General features: G+C 26.1%; 1 protein-coding gene across 1 annotated transcript; it reads left to right on the top strand.

The window, feature by feature from the left end:
* The first annotated feature begins 1267 nt into the window (after window positions 1–1267).
* Window positions 1268–12200, top strand: LOC129984394 (V-type proton ATPase subunit e 2-like). The gene is made up of 4 exons (XM_056094275.1): window positions 1268–1447; window positions 2253–2300; window positions 9617–9720; window positions 11975–12200. Exons 1-3 carry the CDS (start codon window positions 1350–1352, stop codon window positions 9708–9710), a joined length of 240 nt encoding a protein of 79 aa, XP_055950250.1. The 5' UTR covers window positions 1268–1349; the 3' UTR covers window positions 9711–9720; window positions 11975–12200.
* Window positions 12201–12275: the final 75 nt, after the last annotated feature.

Here is a 12275-nt window from a genome sequence, read left to right as displayed (position 1 = left end):
ATACCAAAATACAGGAAATATTTGCATGCCCATTTAATTGGTATAATTTAAAAGATATATTTTTAAATTTTGAAAAAGTGTTTTTTTTTTTTTTTTTTTTTGTACAATAATATTTACGGAAATTATTGGAAAAAAATGCGAAGATTAAGCTTGATTTATAATGAATTAAAATAAAAAACAAACAAACAGTGGGAGTGGTCTTCCCAAAACTTTCTAACATACTCTCTAATAAACTTGTCATGCCAAAGAATGTCTTACATGGTCATTGATTATGAAATATAAACTTTTGGCATGAATTTAGCATTTTTATTGAATCTATCATGCCATCCTTGGTAAGTTATTTGGCGATTAATTTCCGGCATGCGTTAATAGTATACAAAAATTGAACTTGTGTTTTAGACACGTTTTTCTCAGCCGATTAAAACAAAACTTTGACACAAAACTGTACTTGTACTTACAAAATCCCATTCCAAATTTAATATATTTTAGCCATTGCTTCTTTGAATTATCATATTTATATAAAGTGGAGACCGACAGCCCATAGTTGAATTTGGGGAAATATAGTGTAGACAAATTTGACATTTGTCTATACTATAGATATTAAATTTATGTTGCGAATTTAATCCATCTATTAATCGTTCTGTAATTATGTTAATTTTTATTCGATCAGCCGGATGAAGAAGTAAAAAATAGTTTCTAGCTGTACAATATTTAAGCCCTGTCTATTAAGCGGCTTAGTTATGTGGTAACGGGGTGATTGACTGTAATTAAAAAAAAAGCTCCAGTAAAACTGTAATTTTTAAAAAAAGCTGCTATAAAGTATATACGGGGCGAATTTGGCAGACGCATGTCAAATGATTTGGCCTCCAGAGCGCCAAAACATACCAACACGTACATTCATCCTTATATAAAGCACTAGTTCGCCAGGATTAATGGTTGTTCAAATTTCCGATTAAATATTCTATGTAACTTGATAAAAAAAATGTGAAGTTACAGTACAGTGGAATTAAGAAGATATATAAACTTGCTACTTGCGATTTTTAATAGCGAAATAGAGCTATGACGAAGGTTCATGTACACGATAAACAGAATTTGACTAAGATTATAAAAATAAGGAGGCGTTGGCGTGAGACAGTTTGGAGGAATCCTGGATATTAAAGAATAAATCTAAATGATTTATCTGAAAACAAGTATAACCAACATTACTGGTTAACCAACTGGTTGCCCGATTTGACTAATGAAGTATATGGACTTGATGTTTAAACTGTAACCGTTGGAAACTCACATGATGAGCTATTGCTTTAGATCAAAATATAATTTTTTAAAGGTGTGAAATTGAATTTTAGAAAATGGGGGCTTCTGCTGTTCCCTTCGTTATTATGACTCTATTTTGGTTTCTGATTGGAGGTATTTTACCGTGGTTTGTTCCGAAAGGTGTTAACCGAGGGTATGTATTGTAAAAAGATTTTAAGACAAAGTTTCGTTGAAATGTGTGTTTACTCATTAAAATTTTTAATTTTCACCTTAGAATTCTTTTGGTATAATATTATTATATTACCTTGATATATTTCTTCATTTGTATTTTCTCGTTTCTTACAGGGCCTTAGTTTTGATTTTAAATATGAAGCAAAAATCTTCTTAATAAAATATATAAAGTATATGGATAAGATCTATATATAAAAAAAGAGCTATTTGAAATCATTGTAATATGGAATTATATACAACTAGTTTCTGCATGTTCAGCATCAATATATTTTTTTGTGAATATTGACAGTTGATGGGCTTTGGCTTCTTTGATTTATTTATATTGCTTTTATTCATTTACAGTATTTTATATTGTTTTTACAGTATTTTATAATATTTTTGTTGTTTTACAATAATTTATGTTATTATTTTGTTACAGTGTTTTATATTATTTTTGTGTTGTTTTGACTAGTGTTGTAACTGAATTACAATTTTAAATACTTTTTCATCAGTTCAAAGCATTATTGGTAAGCATGATGCAAAATTTAATTTTTTTAAAATCACTAAAATATGTGTACTTGCAAAGCAAAAATTATGTTAAATGAATCAATGGAAGATGTATTTAATGCTAATTTTCTGTGTAATTAATAGCAAAGTAGTGGAATTTGAATTTATCTTTAAATTTAATTATACTAGTTTTTTTTTTTTTTTTCATTTTGTGAGATTAAAATTTTTCTAAATATATTCTATTTATTTTCTTTTAAAATAACTTTTTTTTTCCTCTTTAGGGTTATTCAAACAATGCTAGTATTAACAGCAGTTTGTTGCTATTTATTGTAAGTATATGATGAGTTTTAGGTTCTTTTTTTTCATTTCGTCATTTTTTAAATAAAATTATTGCAAAAGTTTTTGTAATTTTTGATGGATTTTTATATTCTTTTTAAATAGTTATGAAATACCATCTGTATTGATGTTTAAAATTGAAAGCTATTACTGTTGGTTGAGTCTGTTGTTGAGAATTATTGGAGTAGTTTAATAAATTTAAATATATGCATAGAATGATATGGTACTATCTCCTTATATGTATAACTGAGAGTTTATTTGTTTTAACTTTATATAATTTTGCACCCCTCAATAGATTTGAAAAAAAAAATGGCATACATATTATTTTGCACCTAGAAGAATTAACTGCACTATCCAAAAGTTTATTGCATTCTAAAGGAGGCAAAATGAGAATTGAAATATGTTTCCTGTTATAATTTATGAGCAAATTGCTGCATTAAAAAAATTGTTATCTTAAAAAAAAATCATTTTATTATGATTATTAAGTAATTATGACTTCAATCTTATTCTCATACTATTATTTTATTTTATTTTTGTTGATAGTTTCAAAGTTAATTTAAACAATTTTTATCATTTTTTTTTGTTTAATCATTAAAGCTATCTTTTTGTTTAATTGATATATCATTTCTGCTCTTCTATCAGTATTCATGTGAAGTTGCTTTCTTTAGATATTTTTAATATGTAGAGTGAAAGCAAAATTTTTAGTAGGCCCTTACAGTAATTAAACACTGTGTTTTAAAGTTGTAATTCTGTTTGATCTAATTTTCTTTTGTTTTTAACAGTTTTAAGATTTTTAATGCAACTATTTGGCATATCATGTCTTTCTTTTTTTACTAGTTTATTAGCTTGAGTTCACTGATTAGGATTTTATTTTATTTGTTTATTAATATATATGGCAATATTATGTGTCAAATGGCAAATCTAAATCTGTCATTTATCCCAAATTTTTCAGAGTATTTAATTATTATTAGACTTAAATGACCTATAAATACTAAAGCATTTAAGAATAAGAATTCAAAAACTGTAAAAACATTTTTAAAAAAATGTATTATTTTACCTTTTCTTGTAAACAAATAAAACAAACACAAATAAAGTTGTAGATATTATGGCTAATAAATTAATTATACTATAGTTATGATAATTGTGTATAGTTGTACTCATCAAGGTTGAAAGTAGGGGCTTATCTAAAATGGAAATTATTATTAAAAAAATAATAATAATGGTGGAGAAGATATATACATTTCTTTCAATATAAATTTTTTTTAAAGGTAGCAGAAAAATAAATTCCTTTGGAAATTGGTGTGATTCTTCTCATTGTAAGTGAGGAAAGGCAATTTATGATTACCTTCCCAAGAATGGAATATTTTTATTTCTAAAAAATACTTTTACCAAATGAGCAATCTGTTGTCTACAATAATATCTTATTTGATAAAATAAGACTTCACGATCTCATCCTTGTACTTCACTAAAAACATGGAGATCTGAGCACATATTTAATATGATGTTTACAAAAGTCATCAATCTCTTTTCCCTAATCATTTTATTCTCAGTTGTTGGAAGACAGGTATTAGGATTTTTTTTTTCTTTCCCAGATATAAAAAGAACCAGTGGTTAGGCTGAAATGGTTAGAATTCAGTGAATAGAACTGTCTCTCTTTGCTCTCTAGTTCAGATATTCTGATGCTCTTTGCATTATATTAATTGTTTTTCTCTGTGGGACTTCTGGAAATGGATAAGTTTATGAAGCATTAGAGAAGCAGTTTCTTCTTATTGTAATAAGCAAATATTTGCCTTTTTAACTATTGCCTTTTAAATTTTTCTTTGTTGAAAAATACCAATTTTATCCATATGTAAAGTTAAACTTTGTATAGGGTATGCCAGTATGCTTATTAAGTTTATATCTCTAAAAACATTGCATTGTACTTTTTGAAAAAATCGATAAAATATTCTAATTATTCTAAATTAATCAAATTATACTAATATTCAAAATTAAGTAAATTAAATTACAACTTTAGGGAAAGATTTAATTTTTTATATTCATTTTTAAACAAGATTATTAGACTGTATTTATTTTTAAGTTAGAAGTTTAAAACTTTTCATTTAGATTTATTGAATTTAATATTATATCAAAAATTTAATTTGGTAATTTAGTTAAGTATAAAATAAATACCCATATTGTTATAGAAAATTTAAAATCTGAAATCCAGAAATTATTGCATCCAGCATAGTGAGTATATAGTAAAATAGTCCAACACAATTAACAACAAAGAATATTCTACAAGAATGCATGAGTTCATAGATAAAAAAAACACAGACAACACTTACATAAGAATATCATTTAATTAAGCAGTGGCACACAAGCCACAAATCAATAAAAAACCATAACAGCGGACATTTCTCAAAGAGAATTCAACTATTTTTTTCTCGCCTTGACTGCACAATTTATAAATTAATTCAATAATCTGTCTTTTGACAATTCTGAGATAGTTTTCAAAATAGGGTATAGAAACTTTTTGAAGGATTACTATAACTTGCATACTAACAGACCCATTGCCAAAATTCTTATTGTTTTTAGAATCTTTATTTTTTGTTGCCAAATGATCGCTAAATTTGTTTCTGAGGTGGGGGGGGGTCATCATTGATCCAGCATTCATGAGAGTATCTTTCTTAACAGGAGATTTACTGTACTGGGAAACATTACAAATTCATAATATCCTTCTTATTTATGCTACCTTTCAGTTACTTAATATCCAATTAATTATTGAGTGTTATATCATCTTGACTTACTTATTGGAGTATCAGTGTGTCTTAAGTAGAACCAGTTCAGCTGATTAAGAATGAATTTTGTAAATGTTGTTTATTTTTTAAAAAAAATGAAATGATTTTATGAAATGGAGAATAGGTCTACATGTTTTGATGATTTTATAATCACATTCTGCAGTACACATTAAACAATGTATTTTTTCTTAACTAATTTAATAATTACTCTAGAGACTATGAAGTAATTGAGAAATGTGTTTCAACTTCTGATCCTAATAATGAAATGATTTAAAGAGATTATATATAAAATGATGAGAAATAATTACATATAGGCTCAGAATGTATTTTATTGCTTGTTTCCTGTTACCAAAATTATTGTGTATTTTAGAGTTTTTCTATAAAATCTTCTATTTCATAAGATTTCACATAGAAAAAATTTAATTACTTTATCTTCACTTTGGAGTGATCCATAATATTGTATTGCCAGTTTTGTTTTTGAAATTAAATTTTATAAAAGTTGAAATCATTATAAATTATGACACACAAGAAATATATCTAAATCTTGAAAATGCACTGTTGAAATCAGCAGCAATTATTACTTCAGTTTATTATTCTTTAACATTCGCACTAGCTAAAAAAATATGTTTCAAGTATACAAGTAAGATTGTGAAAGATAATTTTTCCTTCTGACTCCAAAATTGTAGACTATTCAATAATGACTAAAACTAATTTTGATTTAGCCAAATTAGGGCTCTTGAAACCTATTGCATATGATTAATCATCAACTGCATTAATTCTAGATAAAGAAGAGTAATTGTCTTTTTTCTATTGCCTTCAATACATATATTTTATACATATACTTAAAAATATACATTTTTTTTTTCCTCAAAAATTAGCCATTGATAATAGCAGATAATTTACTTCTTTTACCTTTGCAGTCTTCATTTCTTGTGGAATAAGATAAGAAATGTTGTCTACAGATTTCTCCATCAACATCATATTTTCTTTCTCTTTGTTATCAATTTCATTTTCTTCTACACTTAATGATAAAGGGCTTTGTATGATAATTAACAATCAATTTACATATTTTTAAGTACAAAATATGTATAGATCACATAATATATATTTTTTAAATACATCCGTTGTTAGTTTAACATAAAATAATAAATATTATTGGTGCAATTGAATACTTATATAATAAATTTCTCCAAATGTGTGATAAATGTAATTTTTTATTACTTTAAAAATCCATTTCCAATTACACTGTGTTGAGAATTGTCAGGATAATTGAGAACACTAAAATGTTTCTTGGGAGAAAATCCATATATGATAATTGAAATTTCCTCATAACTGTTGTGCCTTACTGATTATGCAAATTAAAAACTTATCTTACATTTAACCATTGTATAATGAAACATGAAAATTTTGGTTCCATACTTTTTTAAGCATAGTTGTAACTGAAATAAACATTAGAAAATAATTTTCAAAATGTGAGAAAGTGTTTCTTCTACCTCTAGAGGCTTTAAAAGTGGCATATGCTGCCCCATTTGTCAAGATCATCATTCTTAATCACCCTGCATGATTCTATTTCAGGGCAGATTATTGGTCTCCAAATCCGGGTTTTGAAAGGATTTATCATTCGCGACTAAAAGCTTGCTAATTTCATTAAATAGAATTAATACAGTATATGAAAATAGCCATTAAAATTCATTATAAAATTATTCATTAAAATTCATTCATTATTCTGATTATATTTTGCATATTGTTATATTATTAGAGATTTTTTTAATACAAATTCTCATAAAATATTATTCAGATTTTATATTGTATTTTCATTTTAGACTTCCAAAAGTAATTAGAAAAATATAAATGTTGGAGATTTTGTATTTTAGACTTCCAAAAGTAATTAGAAAAATATAAATGTTGGAGATTTTGTATTTTAGACTTCCAAAAGTAATTAGAAAAATATAAATGTTGGAGATTTTGTAAGATTTTAAAACTTTTCTCTCTACCTAATGAATTAATTTTCTTATAAATTTTTAATGAATTGCTCATGGCAATTTTCTTGTGTGAAAATATGAGAGACATGAAAATCTTTCTTAATTAGGGAAACAAATTTTCTATTGTGACTATTTCTCTGTTAAATATTTTATAACACCTCTTGAATTGTAATTAAGTAAGAAAATGAAACATTAATAAATTATAAATAAAAAATGGTTATTGGTTAATGGTTATTTAATAAATTTTATGGTTATTTAACAAATTTTAATACAAAATATTGTGCAGTAAATTTTGATTTAATTTAAAATACAGATGTTTTCCTTAAATTTTTTTCTTTTGTAAGTAAAAATTCAAAGAGAAGAAACTTTAAGCAACCTTTTTACTTTTGTTAGCAACCTAATTATTCAAAGCACCTGCCATATTAAAGGACAAAACATGATAGTTTGAAAATTGAGATCTTTCAGAAGTCATAATTTTTACTAATTATTTTTAGTTATTTTTGTCAAATAGTTAAGTACTTTAAACTTGGCTTATAGAACTGCTTATACTCCAAAATGAATTAATTCAGCCATATAGTAAAAAACTGTGAAGTGCATCAGTATGCCTAGTAAAATAATTTGTCAACAATTCTAATGAATTTTTTTATTAGTTTATACATTAAAAAATAATTTTGTTTTAAATATATTTAGCAGGTATTTTCTGTAAGAAAAATCTATTTTCAAATGGGATATTATTTAATTTCATATATTCTTTTTTTTCCATCTTGTACCTAAATTTTGCAAAAATTGATGATTGCCAATGCTTTCTAGGGAAATCATTTTATTCCATTTCTCAGAATTTCATCATTTTTGATGTTACCACAAATTATTTATTTAGAACATGTGAATAGATTTATCATTTTTATTTTACACGGATGTTCCCTGTTGGATTTTGAGTCCTTTGTTTGTGATTGACATTCTGTTTTGTGAAGGGATTTTGTTGCAACAAAGCAAAGATTTTTATTATCTAAATCAAACATTATTTTTTTAGGAAAGAAAAGTTTAATTTATTATCAAATAATATAATTTTTCAGTTTTCTTTTATTATGATTGCCATAAGGTATTTTTTAAAATTTCGCTTATGCATAAGATGTATTCTTATTTTGTTAGGAAAAAAAGAGCTTTCTTAAATTTTTTAAAAAATATTCTTTGATACTGATTATTTTAGATTTTTTTACAGAAATTTTTTAGCTTTCACTTTTTTCATAATAATTAAATCTTTTAAACTAAACATTAAATTTAATTGGATTTTATACTAAAATTGCCAGTATTTATTTTACAAGATTGTTAAATTCTATAAAATTATCAATTTTTGAGTAATAACTTTCTTTTTAAAAATATTTTCACAACTTATACATTTTAATAAAGTATGGTGATCTTTAACTCTTTCATTACTGATCCTGATGAATTCTTTACTGTCTGACCAATTACTGTTTCAAATGAGGGGTGCAGGATGTAAAATGAGGAAAGAATTGTGGAGGAATTCCTTGCTTTACATCCTGCCTTACTCATTTGAAACTAACTGGCCTGTCAGTATAGAATTTGCAGGATTGGTAGGGCCAGGTTAATAGCATAAGTGTTAATATTACTGATTTTTTAAAAGGAGATGTTATGTTAAAATGACAATTTTGTTGTTTGTATTGCAATGAATGAATATTTTAAAAATAATTAATTTGTTTAATAAATGTGAATATTATAATAGTTCGATATAAATGTTTTAATTTTGTATATTTGTTTTTGATTCTTATTATAGATTTGACTTGCTGCCTTTTGTATTAAAATGCATATCAATTCTAAATTTAACAAATTAAGGTGAAAATGTGTTCATTAAATTGATAATGAAGCTAATGAAAAATATTTAAAATAGAATATAGGTTGCAGTTCTTTTGTTAGCATAAATGCAAACATATAATGCACATACCATATTGAGAATTAAAATGCTTACAGTATGCATTATTAAAAATTTTTTGTAGTTTCAAATTTATTGAAATTAAATATTTTAAATCTAATTTTGTTTTCAGTTATTGAAACATTTCATGTATTCTTTATTTAAAGATAACAATATGAGAGAATAGTTGGAATAATCAACAGAATATTTTTTCACAAAATATTCAGTTGTATGCAGTTTTAAATGTCATATTTGTATGTTCAGATTTCATTATTTTGTTTCATAATGCATAGATTATGTACTTTAATTATAAATGGAGAGAAAATATCCAGTTTACCTTACAGCTTTTTCATTTGAAACTGTGACATGGAAACAGATTTGATGCACACAAAATTTAAAAAAATAATAATAATCTGCTATTTTTGGTGAAGTCTAAAAGTGAATAACTGCTGTAAGATACATACAAATACATCATTCCTGAGGAAAGATCCTAGTATACCCTTTTGTATACTTTAGTTAGCCTGTATTGGACCACAGTTCTTTTGATGTTTAAAAATAATTGTAATTTTTTTCTTTAATATCTAGATTTGATAATTGTAGCTAATGTGTTTTTCCTTTTATAGTTGGCTGTGTTGTTACATGGCACAGATGAATCCCCTTATTGGCCCTCAGCTACCAACAGCTACTTTGGCAGTTATGAAGGAAGTTTGGAAATAGTATTTATTTCGTAAGAGTACTCCTACTTAATTAAACTATTTAGACATGGTGTAAGAAAAATGTGAAAAATAATGTATAATTTTTTCATTCATTTATTATAAATTTTTTGAGTGATGCAAATGATATTATCTCATCATTTGACAGTGTTGCTAAGTTGTATGTCAATAGAACTCATTATAGAGCTTCAAAATTGGACGCCTCTTAGATATACAGTGTTTTGTAACCTATGGTATGCACATCAGCGTTATAGAAATAATCTCGGTGATTATACAGATAGAAATAGATGATGGTAGTTATTAACAGATATGTATATAGATGATAATAGTATTTATTCAATAAGCTACAAATTTCCAATTTACAGGTTGAATAAATTAAATCTTTCTCAAATCCAATTTTTTAATCGAACACAAAATATCTTTGGCTATGGAATGGCACATTAAAATTGAAGCCACATATCTTATTTCAACCTCCTTCCCCCTCCCCCAATTATAAAACAAAGTGCAAAATTAAAGGATTGGTTGAATGTTTATCAAATATTAGATTATATACATTAAGATCAGCTAGATTTTTAAACAGAACATCCTAAATGTATGGCAAAATGACAAACAGAAAAGCATCTTTATAAAAGCTCTACAAATAATTTTCCCTACATTACACAGACCATTTCAGTTCTGCATCTAAGGCATAATATTATCTTCACCTGCAGGCCATATTGAAAATTACTTTCTTGTATGGTAATTTTGTAACCCTCTTTCTCCTTTTTCCAGACTACACAGAAAGAAAAGATTGGAAATTGACAACTTTCCCATATTAACTCCCCCTTTCCATTGATTGAATTAAAAAGTCAAAAACTGATAGTTCAGTCAAATTATTATGAAAAATATCAAAGATGCATTTTTTTCTATCCATTGTTTATGTGTTAATAACATTTTGTACTAGACTTGTTATCTTATTGAATTATTATTTTTCTGCATATATATGTATAAGCAGAACCCGCACAGCATTGCCCATGGCATAACATTTAAGAGAAAAAATTAGCTTTAGACTAGCCACCACCTGATATGACATGGGAATGTCATGTGGGATCAAAAAGATATTTAGAAATCATCAAAAATAACTACAGAACAATTTTTTATAGCACACATTCAGAAATATTTAGGGCTAGGTTGTGATATACAGTCATTGCCTCCTTTTATTTTTATGTTACTATACTTCGATCTTTCCTTCTTCATTTCCCTTGATTTTTTTCCTGCTGCACATACTTCTTCTGTTTCATTTTATTATTTCCAATTAAATTTTTTTGAATGCATTTCATTTTACTGCATTTATTGACTTTTTTTTTCTATATTTCCGTTAATTTGCTGAAGCTTTCCTCAGAACCTTTAGATTGGAAACGCTATTGCTGCTGTTCGTGCCACATTCGACCATTTTGCTAGGATTTGACGATAAACTATTTTTTGGGTGAAAATGACTGTATATCAAAGCTGTTCCTAAAGCTGAACAATATTGACAGACTATAGACATTGTTCCTATTGAAACCGAGGCATCATTTCTGTAATCCACACATGGATCGAAAATCAGAGCAGAGTACTCCTTTTTGGACAAAATATGAAAAACGTTTGTTTTCACTTCTCCTGTGTTTCAAATTTAAATGTCTTTAAAGAGAGACGGTTATTTCGTTCAACAGAAGACTCTCCTTTGAAGAAAGTGTGGACATTCTTTCTCTGATATTCGCTAACCTAATGTTTCTTTCCTCTTCATTTTCATAATCATGCAACAAACTAAGCATTTTGACATTTAATGTGCTCTGTACAAGGCTGAATTTTCTTCTTTTGGGGATAATGAGATTTGAATCGCTGTTTAAAATCAGTGTAAACAAAGAAATGTATTGCATACAAATACTACAGCTCTCGCTGTTTGAGAGAAGTACAAAGCACAGATACTGCTGCTTTACGGATGCACGAATCGTAGTAGGAAAATAATTAAAACGTAATTATAAAACTCCTTTTTTCATTTTGATATGACTTCAATATACTAAAAATATTCCCAATAAATGCTCTACAAAATGGTACTAATATCTCCAAAATGAGTTAAGTATTTCTCGAGTTTTTTGGATTTCAACATACAGATGCTTTCAGGAGATTTCATTTTATACTATGTATAGATATGCCATTTATAATTTTTTGTTCAGTAAGTTTTAAAAAATTACAGCAGAAAAATTAATTGTAGTTTATTTCAAGATGCTAAAAGATTTTCTTTTTCAGGTTGTGTCATATATCAGCAATAACCAAGATCTTTATTTGATAGTAAAATGAGATATAAAAAGGTTTATGAGTGTGACTTTTTTCATTGTAAATACTAAAACCATTCCAATGTATGTTGTTTATATATATATGGAAACAGATTGATATTGTTTAATATATTTATTAAGAAATTTTGTTTGTTGTGTAAATTATTATAGTGGCAGTAATTAAAAAAAAATGTTTATTATGTTTGTTTTTTAATCATATTTTATGCCATTACTAGCACTTTTTTTTCGGAACAATACTCTGAGACGTAAAGTTA

This window comes from Argiope bruennichi, chromosome 9 (assembly GCF_947563725.1).
Source record: "Argiope bruennichi chromosome 9, qqArgBrue1.1, whole genome shotgun sequence".
Lineage (NCBI taxonomy): Eukaryota > Metazoa > Arthropoda > Arachnida > Araneae > Araneidae > Argiope > Argiope bruennichi.
This window is presented reverse-complemented; position numbering and strand designations above follow the sequence as displayed.